At 40.8% G+C, this 14,847-nt stretch overlaps 1 protein-coding gene and 1 long non-coding RNA gene across 9 annotated transcripts in view; one reads left to right on the top strand and one right to left on the bottom strand.

Annotated features, from left to right (window-relative positions):
• The window catches only part of LOC121038126 (uncharacterized), a 78,999-nt gene extending 76,885 nt beyond the window's left edge, over positions 1-2,114 (bottom strand). For all 5 annotated transcript variants that reach the window (XR_005794173.1, XR_005794172.1, XR_005794174.1 and 2 more), the window contains exons 1-2: positions 1,914-2,114; positions 67-143 (exon numbers count right to left, since the gene is read on the bottom strand). This is a non-coding gene — a long non-coding RNA (uncharacterized LOC121038126). The remainder of the gene's footprint in view (positions 1-66; positions 144-1,913) is intronic.
• A 150-nt stretch (positions 2,115-2,264) lies between these two features.
• Positions 2,265-14,847, top strand: part of TERF1 (telomeric repeat binding factor 1) — a 34,292-nt gene continuing 21,709 nt past the window's right edge. For 2 of the 4 annotated variants that reach the window (XM_040487601.1, XM_040487599.1), the window contains exons 1-3: positions 2,269-2,602; positions 9,188-9,283; positions 13,410-13,531. In XM_040487601.1, the coding sequence (XP_040343535.1) occupies positions 2,302-2,602; positions 9,188-9,283; positions 13,410-13,531 (519 nt within the window). In that variant the 5' untranslated portion in view covers positions 2,269-2,301. Of the gene's footprint in view, positions 2,603-9,187; positions 9,284-13,409; positions 13,532-14,847 lie in introns of all 4 variants that reach the window. The other 2 variants (XM_040487602.1, XM_040487600.1) reach the window with 2 other exon arrangements.

The raw sequence follows: 14,847 nt of genomic DNA, 5'->3' as shown, positions 1-14,847 counted from the left end.
TACTCAAGTTTGCAAGAAACATAATCTTCTAATATTACCCACACTCATGATTTTCTCCCCACTCACCCATTCCTTCACCTCAGATTACTAGAATCCATCACCTTGAAAGCAGTCCCGAAGGAAATGATACATTATAAACTTTCCTGCCGGAAAAAAAGAAAAAAAGCACCATCTCAGAATGTTTACAAATTGCATAAGTTTTCCTGAAATGCCATGTGTTTGAATTATCTATCATACCATTAAATTAAATGTGGCTAAAGTGTTATTGGGACTTTATGTATTATAAGTTTTATTGTAGGTATTTCATACTTATTACAGCCGAGTTTTCTGATCATAGTGATGTCAGAGTATTATTTACAGGAACAAACCTACCATCCATGTTGTTGTTGATGGGCAGGTTTAAAAAATTAAGAATTTTTTTTTTTTTCTGAGAGACCTCCTCCTCCAGGCCTATTTTCTGGCCCACAACCCAATAAAACTCTGTATTACTGACTTTCTGTTGGGATAAAATTTTAAAATAACTTTTGACCCACCCTATTAGGCCAGCGCTTCTTAAATTCTCTTCAGTGAAATACCAGCAAGGGAAGAAGACAGAGAATGTAGTATATAGCTGGATGTAGCCCCAAACTAAAATTTTGTTGCTGATTAGGATTAAATCTTAATGAAATTCTTCACCTCATTTCATTATACACCATTGCTTTAAATAGTAAAAAATGTTTCACTTCCCTGAATCTTTCAGTAAATTGATTTCATAGAAAAATATGTTTACTTTGTGGCTTTGAATAAATTGGCGATACACTTAAGAATAACCCTTAACTCCAGCTGGGAAGAAGAGGAGGCTTGGAGGAAAGGAAGGAGAAGCAGGCTCCACGTGAGAGCCTTGCATGGCAAAAAAAAGTTTCAGTTTGGAAACCCAGTGTTTGTTTGCTATGTTCATAATGTACCTTAACCCTTACTCCCTTAGACCCTGTTCCCCATTGTTTGCAAGCAGGACTTACCTTCTATAGGGCCATTAGAGCTTGAAGGTGCATTCCCGTCTGACTCATGACTCTCTTTCCAGATAGTACAAATGCCCTGCTTTTCCAGCTAATATTGAGCACTTATTATGTACCTGGTTTCGTTTTAAATTCTTTATATTTGTCAAGTCTTTTAATCTTCCCAACAAGCCTTTGATGAGGCTATTATTATTATACCCAATATACAGAAAAGAAAATTGAGATATAATTCCTTCAAGGTCACCCAGCTAGTGGATAACTGGTAGGGGACATTCCAACCTAGGCATTCTTAACCGCTGCAATATTGTGCTTTAAATGACTCAACATTTAAACTGTGTGTAAAATTAAAACACATAAAGGATTGATAATGTTGGATGTGTTATAAAGGGTTTTAAAGTAAACTTTTTATTCATATTGAATATTGAAACGTGCATAAATCATGTTCAAAAGTAACTATCACCCACATAGAGAAACAGAACATAACTAGAGGCCCCCCATCACCTCTTATGCTCTAAGTTTCAAAGTTCAAAATAATCATTCACTTAGTGTTGTACAAGCTGACCTCTATATCTATTTAAGACCCTAATTAAATTCATTTCCATAGTAATATACTCTTTCCAGAGTAGTGATCCTCAAAATGTGGTCCCCAGACAAGCAACCTAGCATCATCTGGGAACTTGTTATACTTGCAAATTCAAGGACCTCCATCCAGACCTACAGAACAGAAACTCTGGGCATGAAGCTTAGCAATTACGTTTTAACAAGCCCCCGAGATGATTGTGATGCACGCTAAGGTTGGAGAGGCTTGGATGTAAGTCCGTTGTAACGGTTTTGGTTGGTGATCACGTATTGTGTTAAGTGAATACTACCGCCTAAAGTGTTAGGCGTGGATAACGGTGACAAGTTCTAATCACCTACCTTTTTGAAGTACACTGCGGGTAAAATGCTTTCTATTTTAACTAACCGTGTTGCTGTTGCCGTCAATGTTGCATTTTATCAGGAGTATAAAGCAATGTTGCCTTTATCAGGCTCCTCACCTCCTAACCTCACTAGTCGCCCAGTCCGTAGTAGTCCAGTTTACCAACAAAGCCCGGCTGCAGCGTGGCGGGGAATTCAACATCCTGAAGCGGGAGCAGGCCTCGGCCAATCAAATGCAAGGCTTAAGTCGCTCGCCCACCCTGGCGGTGTGATTGGTGGTTTCCCGCCGGCGGAAGAGACCTTTCGAGGCACCGCCCAGGGCCCTCCCGCACTAGCCAATCGTCGCTCGGCGCCTGGGGCGGGGGCGCACTCGCGCGAGTGATTTAACATGGCGGAAAATGGTGTCCTGGCGGCTCCGAGCCCGCGGGGGCGTGCGGATGGGGAGGACGCGGAGCCCCCGGAAGAGCGAATGGCAGAAACGCCGAGAGATGATCAGGAGCAGTTTGAGTGCCAGGAACTGCTGGAATGCCAGGTGCAGGTGGGGGTCCCGAAGGAAGACCCGGGCCTAGTGGCCGAGGCTGAGGCGGTCGCTGCTGGCTGGATGCTCGATTTCCTCTGCCTCTCTCTTTGCCGGGCCTTCCGCGACGGCCGCTCTGAGGACTTCCACCGGACCCGCGACAGCGCAGAGGGTGAGTGCTGGGCGCGCCGGGTTCGGGGCTGCGCTGAGGCCGGGGGCGACGACGCGGAGCGGGGCGGGAACCTCTGCGAGCTGTCAAAGCCCAGTTTGCAGCGCAGTACCCCTGGGGGGTCGGGGGACCCGGGCTGCAGCGGCGCAAGACCCGAGGCTCTGAGTTGAAGTTGGTTCGAATCCCGCAGCCGCCTGTTTGCAGCTTCTCAGTTTTTCTCAGATTCTGTTTTTCTCTTCAGTAAAGAGAGAATTAGAATTAGACCGCCATTTAGAATTGATGCAGGATCAAACGAGTTAAAATGTATAAAATTGCCCAGCGTCTCAAGTCCTTTTTCTCCTTTGGCGCTTGTATTTTTTGTTTTTATCGACTCAGGTATTCCTGTGATGGCATTTATAAAGCGGTCACAGTGGCCTCCAAGTGACCCAGGCATCAGTGTTTTCTATTAATTTGTGAGCTTTTTAAATCTCATTTGGCTTGGTTGCCTGCAGAATAAAAGTAACTGTCAATGAAATTTCTTGCCTGCACAACACAGTCTGTAAGCGATGGACAAAAACAGATTCAGAGAAGACTGGCTTTGTCTTTTTTTTTTTTTTAATTTTTTTTTTCAACGTTTATTTATTTTTGGGACAGAGAGAGACAGAGCATGAACGGGCGAGGGGCAGAGAGAGAGGGAGACACAGAATCGGAAACAGGCTCCAGGCTCTGAGCCATCAGCCCAGAGCCCGACGCGGGGCTCGAACTCACGGACCGCGAGATCGTGACCTGGCTGAAGTCGGATGCTCAACCGACTGCGCCACCCAGGCGCCCCAAGACTGGCTTTTTCACTGAGAACAGAAAGATACGCTGGTATTTAATATAAAATTAAACACTTCAGAAAAACAGTATCGTCACATTTCATCTTCATGGTCATCCCGTAAATTAGGCAGGTAATCTTAGTTTATAGAGGAGTGGACTAGTCAAGCAGTCTAAAGTGTTGGTAGGTTAAAAGGAATGTTCCACACCTGTGCCTTATCTTCCGCTCCAAGAACCTTTCCATATACTGACTGTGTCAGATAGCACTAGAGCCACGGTTAATTACCATTAATTAGAAAGTTAAATCCTGAAATGAAGCCAGTTCGTTATACTTAAAATTATTTAAAAAGTCCACTTTGGGGAGAAAGGTGGGATTATCTGTGTATTAATGAATTTGAGTTGGAAACATTAGTATCAGCTCCTGTTTGGCTCAATACAGGCATAAATGGTGTTAAGAAACATCATTCATTGGGTAAATTTGTGGATCCAATTGGCTTTATTAAACAATTTCATGAATTGGGCAGCATCCCACCCAGCCAAGCGGGGAGGAGGGTGGAGAAGTTGTACAAAATGGAAGATTTTTATAGGAAGGAGGGCAGGGCAAGAAAGTTATAAGCAAAAGAAAAGGATTGTTCCAGTCTAGGTCCATTCCCTTTAGGAGGAACAGCAGGCGTCTTACGCAGATTACCTCATCCTTCTTTGGAGGATGGAGAAGGCCCATTTGGCAGACTTTTTGGCTCCAGTCACAAAATTCCTACCAACCGGTTTAGACTATTTGGGGAAGGTTGAAAGTGCAGCCAGATTTGGTGGTAAGCCCAGTTTGGGGACTTAGCCTGAGTGACACCATTTTGGGCCTGTGGTTTTCTTTTAACAATGGTTACATATAGAAATGTTTATGCATATTTCTATACATGTTTAGACACAGGTTAGTTAGTATATATTCATTTACTTATTCTGTTAGACGAAAGGGCACAGAAGCAGTGTAACCCTACGTAGTAACCTAGCACTGGAGGCTTGGTTTCTAATACCATTCCTTAATAAAGGGAACCAGCGCTCTTTGGAGAAATGGCCTGAATCTGACACTGGGACAGGAGATAGGACAGATGAACCTGGAGCATCTTGTGCCAGGAAGTAAGGAAGTGCTAACAGCAAACCCCCCAGACAAAAAGAACTTTTGGGGGTACAAAGAGAACAGGAGCCAGCTGTAAGAGCTCCCAATGGCCAGAGCAACTCGAGCAAGAAAATAGTTTGAATTCTAACCCAAAGGTAAAATATTTATCTGTGAGCCCATACTGATGTAAATAAATGATGGAATAAATAAGGAAATGAGATAAGAAACAAATCTCCTGCAGAAGAATTCCAAGTAATTTATGAAGCTACTATGTCGTCAAGGAGGTGAAACCTAACACCCCACTCCTTAAGTGTGGGCTGTGCAGAGTGACTTTATTCTGAGAAGTACAGTATGGCATTGGGGGAAGGATAACTTTACAGTAGAGAAGCCTAACAAAGATTAATTCACACCTAGGTCATCAAGGTCAACAGGAACGGTGACAGTTTGGCATTATATATACTTTATATGATGTATTGAATATGGAACTTTACCTCTTTGATCTTCCTCCCAAAACTTCTTAACTCCAATCAAATTGTGAGAAAAACATCAGACAAAGCCCACTACAAAATATCTCAAAACTGCCAAGGTAATCAAAACCAAGGAAAATCTGAGAAACTATGATGATGACTAAATGTAATGTGTCCTGGGTGATATCAGCAGAAAAAAAAAGGACATAAGTAAAAACTGAGGCAGTCAGAAAAGAGCATGGACTTTAGTTAATGATGTATTAATATTGATTTATTAAGGTAACCTGTACCATACATATACAAGATGTTATTAATAGGGGAAAGTGGGGGGAGGGTATATAGGACTTCTGTCTTCACAATAATTCTATAAATTGAAAATCTTTCTAAAAATTAAAGACTTCTTTTGAGGTTCTAGGTCAAGACCCGAGGAATAATCTAGGCCACCTCTATTTAATTTTTAGGATCAGGGCACAGAAAGCCAGAGAGAGTAAACTATTTTTTAAAGTTGCACTGCTAGTCAGTGACCTATAAATTGTGAACATAGTGTTGTCTCTGTATTTCCGTTTTGACTGAAAGGACTTCCTTTTATCTTTTATAGGATTTCATTTACTTTTCAAAACCACACAACTCTTGATGCTTTCTAGAAAATTCTTAGCTCTTTCATTCTGACTCACAATTATTCTCACACCTCACTTAACTTAGGCCGTTTCCAGACTGGGAAGCAGTTTAAGATAATGATTAAGAGCATGGGCTCCAGGGGAGGGGGGGGGGGGGCCGGGGCACCTGGGTGGCACAGTCCATTAAGCACCTGACTCTTGATTTTTTTCTGCTCAGGTGAGGATCTCAGGGGTCAGGTCATGGGATATAGTCCGGTCTCTGGCTGACGCTGACAGCAGAGCCTGCTTGGGATTCTCTCTCTTCCTCTCTCTGCCCCTCCCCTGAAGCAAGTTACTTACCTCTTGGTAGGTCAATTTTCTCATCTTTTTATTTGGGGTGGGGGGGGGTGCAGAGAGACAGTGAGAGAGCCCAAGGAGGGATTCTCCTGTCTGTCAACACAGAGTCTGATGCGGACTCGAACTCAGGAACCATGAGATCATGACCTGAGCCGAAATCAAGAGTCAGACACTTAACCGACTGAGCCACCCAGGCGCCCTCAGTTTCCTCATCTGTAAAGTGCTGATAATAGTATCTACTTAAGAGAGTTGTTGAGAGAAACACATGAACTGATAGATATAAAGCAAGGTTTCTCGACGGCTTCAATACTGTTGACACTGTGTGTTTGCACCACATGATTCTTTGTTCTGCGTACACACGAGTGGAGGGGGGTGAAGGTGAGGGTTCTCCTGTGCTTTGTAGGACGTTCAGCAGCGTCCCAGACCTGAACTACTAGATGCTAGCAGCATCCCCCTTCTACTCGTGACTTTCAGAATTGTCTCTAGACACTGCTGAATGTCCCCTAAGGGACAAAATCACCCCCATTTGAAGACCACTGGTATAGAGTGCTTAGAGTAGTGCCTGGTGTTAGAAGTGCTTAAATACAGTGGCTATTGCAGCCAGTCAGTAGATCTCCCTAACGTGTTTCTGTCAGCAGTGTTTGGTTACAGGTGAGGAGAAAGCAAATAACCAGGTTCAACCAGGGGAGGTTTTCATTGTTTTTATTTTGTTTTTTGGCTAGCAGGTACAAAGAACAGAAAGGCAGTGGTATTTGTAGGTACTGCATATGGACTAAATTGAATATGGAGGGAGGTGAGAGGTCTGACTTTCTTCCCTAGCATAGAGTAGATTCTTTTGTTTTGCTCCTATACCATACTTAATCTTTGTGGCATTAAAATTTTAATGGATCACTTGGCGTAACTTTTGGTTTCTGTCTTTAACATTGGCTAGCAGTAGCTGTTAAGTAAGTATTGAACTGTTTAAATTTTATATTAATTTTGTGCTCTCTCTGAATCTTGTTTAATTAAATTGTAGCTGGTTTTGGTCCAGATAATCTCTGGTATAGTTTAAGATTATGCTATTTTAGAATTGAGGAAATAAATACAAGTCAACGTATTTGTCTTTTATCTGCTTAGTAGCTGCAAGACCACTTTTTGGTTTTGCTGGTTGATTTAATCTTTATATACATCAACCAAGCCCTGGGTGAACTATAACTGTGGAACCTTCAGGTCTTACTTTAAATTTTTTTTTTTTTTAACGTTTATTTATTTTTGGGACAGAGAGAGACAGAGCATGAACGGGGGAGGGGCAGAGAGAGAGGGAGACACAGAATCGGAAACAGGCTCCAGGCTCCGAGCCATCAGCCCAGAGCCCGACGCGGGGCTCGAACTCGCGGACCGCGAGATCGTGACCTGGTTGAAGTCGGACGCTTAACCGACTGCGCCACCCAGGCGCCCCTCAGGTCTTACTTTAAACATAATTTCCTCAGAAAAGCTTTCCTATCTCCTTCCTCCAACTAGCTACTAAAACACATTCTAAGCTTTCTTTGTTATATGCATCCATAGCATTCTGTACTTGTCTTTTTCAGTTTTCTCCACGTTTTTACTTTAATTGTTCAATCATCTGTCTTTCATTGCTACATAGTAATAAATTCACTGAGATCCAGGATTATGGTTTACTCCAGCATCATACTCAATGCCTAGCGTAACATCTGCGTGGGCATTCAAATATTTGGAAGACTAATATTAATAAATTTTTTTTATACATCTGCAGTTTTATTTCTTCTTTGGGGTTAGGGTTGAGGAGAAACAGGTTTTGGCTGAGAAATAAACTTTTTTGCTGAAATTGTACCCTGAAAGTTTTAAATAAGTAGCAGAAGAAAGGGAAGATAGGTAGTTGGTAAACTGAGGCCTAAAGTTGCTGCCCCCTTTCCGTGTCTGCTCCTATGACTTCTTGTCCCAAACCAAATTACAATAAAGGAAGTATTCTGCTCTTTATTTTGCTCCGGTAATGATCTAGACTGGAGACCAAGAGGAGATTGCCACCACAAGTTCCCAAGAAGGAGCGCCACAAGTTCATTTATACTATGGTCTGTGTCTGAGACACAATCCCTAAAACATCTATCAAAGAGTAAAAGGTAGCAATGTGGACTTGATTTGTTTCCAGAGCTTTTCTGCCCAGCTGTCACTGATGAACACAGCGAACACCAAGGGCACGTCTCTGACGGCCCCTTCGAATTTCTGGAATAAGTATTCTACTGGAGCTGAGCGGCAGCTTTTGAACATTCCTCTTAGATGAGCTGCATGTGATTTTTCTCCACATACCCTGTGGAAGCACACTCAGGTGGTTTTAGTCTGGAATTCACACACGGAGCACATTTTCCTGCCACCGCAGGGTCCTCCACCAGCCGGCAGGGCAAGCCTGAGGTGCTCCCTGCCATCTCTGCCTGCACAGGGGCCACTGCTTGCTGAGCATTGAGGTGAGAGCGCAGATCCGCCAGTAGAGGGGGCTCCCCGCTCCTGTAAGCCTGGGGCGCTGGGTGGCGCACCTTTCGGGACAGGGGGACCAGCTTGACTGGCCTCGTTCCTCAGTGGAGCACTCACACTGCAGCCCTCCAGGAGCTCCAAGGTCAGGGCTGCGGAGTGCCAGAGCTGCCAGCTGCCCCGGCAGAGGCTTTATCAGGACATTCCCATGGCTATGGCGAGAAAGCCAACACGCTCTTGTTGGATCAGGCTGTGCGCTCACTTCTTTGGACCCACAAGGCTTTCTGGAAAGGCCACGGGGCCTCGAGTGCAGCAGGTGGCCACACCTCGGGCTGTCTCCTCGCTGCCAGCTTGCCCCAATAAATAGGTTTTTTAAATCTTTATAAGTTTAACAGACTCCCTTAACTGAAACCTTGACCAAAATAATATAAAATATTTCCTATAATATTAGGTAGGAGTTTTAAGGTATAAAATAAACTTCCAGCTAATGTTTAGACACATTTTACAGTTTGAGTCTAAATCTCCCTTTTTGTTCATATAGAGTGCTACCTGTGAAAGTACTTTTAAGTATTTATTATTCTGCATGTGAAAATCTGTTTTTATTTTACAAGAAAAGTGCTCATTGCTATTTTTCTCATTTTTAAAAAAATTGCCTATAAATAAAAGCATATAGCTCTCGGTTTATGATTTTTGCATGTTTATAACCTATTACTCAACCAACCACACAGAGGCACTGCTGGGTCAAGTTTGGCTTTTTTTTTTTAATATTTTAATAAAATTCATATCTTTTCTTTTTCAGCTATTATTCATGGGCTGTCCAGTCTAACTGCTAATCAGTTGAGAACTATATTCATATGTCAGTTTTTGACAAGAGTTGCAGCAGGAAAAACCCTTGGTAAATATGTGTTTTTATCTTATTTTGGAAATGTTTTAATCTATGTCTAAAGGTAAAACAATGAGAAGAAACACATGGAAGCTGTTAGTTGTTTTTGAGAGTTTGCACTGTGTATTTGGCATGTACATCTATACAAGCATTTTTAAAGGAAGTAAAAGAAATACAGTTCTCATCTCCTTAGAGCGCTGGTTGTCAAACTTAGCTTGCTTCAGAATTATTAGAACACTTGTTAAAAAACAGAATGCTGAGTCCCCTTCCCTACCATGAATTCCTGATGCAATAGGATGGTTGGGAGGGGCCCTGGAGTTTATATTTCTAATAAGTTCCCAGGTGATTGTGACACATGGGGAGCCACGCTTCATGGACTTTCCTGGAGATTTACTTTAAATTTGACTATGGTAACTTTGTGGTGACTCTTCCATACACATTCTGTTTTTTACTTGCAACTATGATAATTGAAACCTTTTATTTGAACTTGACTTCAGTACTTATTTAGATAGGTGAATATGATTTATAGCTATAAAAGCTCTCTCCTTTATCTCTACAGGTAATCTTAGATTGTAATGGGCAAGCCTGCTTCAGTTTATTAGTAATGGGTGATATTTACAACATGGTCACTTAAAGGACCATATTTACAACATGGTCACTTAAAGGACTTAAAGGTCACTTAAAGGACCTACAAATAATTACATATTTATATTGGTGTTTACAATTTACACAAATGCTTTCCCAACAGTGCTAAGTGGTAGGCAGTACTTAACATGAAACTGTTTACTTATAATCCTGTTGTAGTATGGAAAATCCCAGTGTGTTAGTGCCACCTCGTGACGTTCACTGTCCAGCTCTGGCTCATACAGTATGCTGCGTGTTGGGGGTAAGACTAGGGCTGCAGTTAATGCCATGACCATAAGTGACTAGGACTAGAAGCAGAGTAGATATGGGGAGACAGAACTATAGGTAGTCTGGGCCTGGTAGCTAAAGAAGAAAAACATCTGGATGTGGACACAATCGGAGAATTCCTGACCATGCGGACAATAAGTTAACATGGTTGTTAACAGTTGTTTTGTAAATTAAATATGACAAAATATTCTAAAGTGCCCAACTGTGTTTCACATGTTAGCAGTTGTTCAGTGGATCTTAACTTTCTCCCGGACGGCCCTTCCTCTAGCCTCTCCTTTCTTTCTGGAAAGAAATGCAGAATGTGTCTGTGGCGCCATGGTTTAATCTTGAAATTCACCAGGATCCCCCTTTGGGTATATCTTAGACATGATAGGCCCATGTCAATTATCAACAATCAGTGTATTTCACCATAATGGACTCAAGTGAGGCAGCAGTTAAAATTTTATTTTAATTTGTATGGTAGACTTTCAGCTGTATATATAACTCTTCCTTTTTTTTTAAAGTGGTTGCTCAACAGCAGCGCTGCCTAATAGAAATATAATGTGCCTAATAGAAATATAATAGAAATAAAAATATAATTGAAAAGAAACAGATGGACTTAATTTTGGCAATATCTTATTTAACCCAATATTTCTAAAATACATAAACATATAATCAACATAAAACATGTTAATGAGACATTGTACCCCTCTTTTTGCAGTAAGTCTTTGAAATCTTGGGTGTATTTTATACTTAAAGCACATTTCCGTTTGGAACTAGCCATATTTTACCTGTTTAACAATTATGTATGACAGTGGCTACCATATTAACTTTAGTCTCTGCCCCACATAGCTTTGAAATGTGGCAGATGTCTTGAAGGGCAAATGTTTGTTTATGACAGGTTCCATTCTCTCATGGGACTTTATTTTTTAAGTTCTGTGCAGCTCCGGGAGACCTCCCTACCTTTCTACCCCAGCTTTCTGAACTGCCCCAGAACTCAGCAAATGTCCTGAGGGGAAAACCAACCATGTGTTTTCAGTTCTTCTATCCAGTCCACCAAGCTAGCCCCAAGGAAACCGCCAGAAGCTTTCCTTATTGCGATTACCCCAGTAAAATCTCCCTGCCTGGAATGCACTTACTGAATCTTCGCCTTATAAACAAATGAAGCCAGGGAAGAAAAGCTGCCCCTCATCACCTCCCCTCAAAAGGGTTCTCTCCCTGGAGATGTAGTTCATCTAGTTCTCTCTGCTTCCACCACTATCCCGTGCCTTTAGCAACATGCTTTTGCAATTTATCCCACTTTTTTCTAGCTGTAATAGGAATGTTGGCCTACCACAGTATCCTACATTGTGCCTGAAAGTGAAAGTCTACTCTAAAGTTTTTGAAATTAAGATTTAACAGTGATACATTTTTCCCCTATATCTCACATTTATGAGAAGGAAGGCAGATTAATGAGATGGGTTAGATAATGTCCATCCAGAAACCTAATAGGAAATATAAATATTGAAGTGAGTTTTTAGTTTTGTAAGTGTTTATTCTGAGAGAAAGAGAGCACTCACACAAGGGTGGGAGGGGCTGAGAGAGAGGGAGAGAGAATTCCAAGCAAGCTCTGCACTGTCAGCTGATGGGCTCACTCTCACGAGTCATGAGATCATGACCCAAGCCAAAATCAAGAGTCGGACACTGGTGTGACTGAACTGCCTAGGCACCCCTGAAGTGAGTTTTTAAAAGAAAAACAAATGTGAAATTAGAAGGATTAGGCAACCTGCCTTTGCATTTTCATCTTTCATGCTTTCCAGCATGTACTCTAGCCTTACCAAGCATCTTGTTATTCCTGAAACACACCTTTTTTAAGACAAAGTAAGTGGTGTTTAAGTGTTCTGGAGTCTGCTTCTACTACTTGTTAGCTGTGTCACCTCTCCAAGTCTCAGGTCCTACTTTATAAAAGACAAAGTTGATAACGTTGTATGCCCTTTTAAAGAAATTGTGTGGATAAAGGAGCTACTGCATGTTAACCACTTAGCATAGTGCCTAACATGTAATAGGACGTTAATATGTGTGGACTATGAGTGTGAATATCTTTTGTACTCCTCTGCCTTTTGTTGTGCTGCTGTCTTCCTGAAATGTTCTCCTTCCCATCCTTATCCTCTTCACTTGGTTATCTCCTATTTGTCCTCAGTGTCCCAGTTTGGATTGTTTCTCTTCCATGAAGGATTCTCTTCTAGTATCCTTTCGTAGAGTTGATATTCTATTCCTCATATACACTAGACCCTCCTAGAGGGTTTTTGGGAAATACAGATGCATGGGCTCTACCTCGTACTAATTAAATCAATCTCTAAAGGATGGGTCTAGGTTATTTGCATTTTATTTTGTATATTTACTTTGAGAGAGACACCACACAGAGGTGGGGCAGAGAGAGAGAGAATCTCAAGCAGGTTCCACGCTCAATGCGGAGCCCGACTTGGGGCTTGATCTCACATCCTGACTGTGAGATCATGACCTGAGCCAAAATCAAGAGTCGGACTCTGTAGAGGCATCCCTGTAGTTTTTTAAAGCTCCTCTGATGATTCTGAGGTATAGCTAGAGCTGAGAAGCGCTGGCATAATACATAATTCTAATAAAGTACCAGTCACATCAGTTTGTCTTTCTTCATAGCTAGTAGTCGGGTTTCATAAGGGCAGGAACCATTTCTTCTTCCTGGTCGTATCCTAAGTACCTGGCACAGGGCCGGGAATATAAAAAGACTTACTCTACAAATTAATAAATTTTTATGTTTAAAACGTTGGAGGGGTGCCTGGGTGGCTCAGTCAGTTAAGCGTCAAACTCTTGATTTCGGCCCAGGTCATGATCTCACAGTTTGTGGGATTGAGCCCCACATCAGGCTATGTGCTGACAATGCAGAGCCTGCTTGGGATTGATTCTCTGTCTTTCTCTCTCTCTCTCAAAATAAGTAAACATTAAGTAAATTATCAAAATGTTGAAGACACAATTAGAAGACAACAGGAAATAAAGTAGAAATCGTTGAAACTCCTAACATTTAAATTGCATGCTCCTTCAAATTTTTCAAAGGAAGAAAAGGAAATTAACTTGAATCAAATCACTTGCCTAAACTGTTGTGTACAGGAATACTGCCTAGCACAGAGTATATACTCCGTAAACATTTAAAGAACTGAATTCATTAAAAATTGACCAAAGTAAAGTTCTATTCAGCTTCCTTAATTACTTATTTTTGTTCTGGTTTTAAAAGATGCACAGTTTGAAAGTGATGAACGAATTACACCCTTGGAATCCGCCCTGATGATTTGGGCCTCAATTGAAAACGAACATGACAAACTTCATGAAGAAATACAGAATTTAATTAAAATTCAGGTATAAGTATTACTTTATTATTATTATTATTATTATTATTATTATTATTATTATTGTAGAATCGAAGCACACAACATCTAGAGCAATTAAGAGCTACTTAATAGAAGTTGGGCGGTAAACCCAAAGTAAAATTTAATATACTTACTCTCTTCAGAAATTTGACCTCTGGTTTATATTCTTTGACACAAGCCCTGAGAGTTGGGACTTAATGTTTGCTACCTAAGTATGTATATATATATTGCCCCCACTTGAGAAAATACACTGCATCAGTTTAAAGATCACAAAGCAACTTTCAAAAATCAGTAGTTTGTACTGTCTCAATTTCTATTAAAAATTACAAATATGAAAAACAGAATATTTGATAAGAAATTCATAGGTTTTTGTGAATAAGGGAATGTAAAATTTTAACTATGTAGAGGGAGTTTTAGGAGTAACCTATTAAAGAGTGAGAGCCAAAAAAGTCATTCAAAGATACAGTAGCAGGGAAAATATGTTTTGCTAACGGGCAAAGCAAATACTAAGGATTGTTCTAGTTAAATAAATTTTTCCTCAGTTTTAGAAAATTATTTTATGGTTGGGTAGGAGAAAAAACTCCAGATGAAAGCTCACCTTCCCAAAAATGAATTATTGTTAGTGTGTTGATTGCCAAGTGGAATTAAGACCAGAAGAGAACAGGCCAAAATATAACTGCTACTTTTAAGAATTTCAGCCTGGGATGAAGAGCTTTGTCATGTTATCCCAGTTTTTGGAGGGGATTCTAGAGGAAGCAGGCCATCATTAATATACTAAGGTAAAGTTGAGCAGGTTACCATAAATTCATAGCAAATATAATATATTGCTTGCTATTCGTCACGTACTATTCTAAGCACTTTTCACATAGAAGTCTAATCCTTACAATAGCCCTATGATATAGGTACTATTATTTACACACTGTTTTACATACAAGGAAACTGAGGCACATGAGGTTAAATAGCTTGCCAAAGTTTACAAAACTATCCAGATGGTAATATTAGTCCCATATCTTACCATAAAATATCAGAAATATAAAATATCAGTTTATAAAATGATTATTCAGAAGCATCTGGTTTCCTAGGTTTCTATTAGAGATTTTTAAGGATCCTAACTAATTTTACACATCCTAATCATCAGAAACACCATCCACCTCCTCTCTCATTTCCCTTTTGCTCATATTAATATTTAGGTGGGCCCTAAGCGTACATAATGTAGCTCCTAATTTATTTATTTATGTCTGCTTTTTTGGTTGTTTATTTTATTTTAGAGCGTGTGAGTGGGGAAGAGGGGCTGAGGGAGAAAGA

The sequence above is a fragment of the Herpailurus yagouaroundi genome, unplaced genomic scaffold (assembly GCF_014898765.1).
Source record: "Herpailurus yagouaroundi ecotype Mexico unplaced genomic scaffold, PumYag 165, whole genome shotgun sequence".
Classification (NCBI taxonomy): Eukaryota; Metazoa; Chordata; class Mammalia; order Carnivora; family Felidae; genus Herpailurus; species Herpailurus yagouaroundi.
This window is presented reverse-complemented; position numbering and strand designations above follow the sequence as displayed.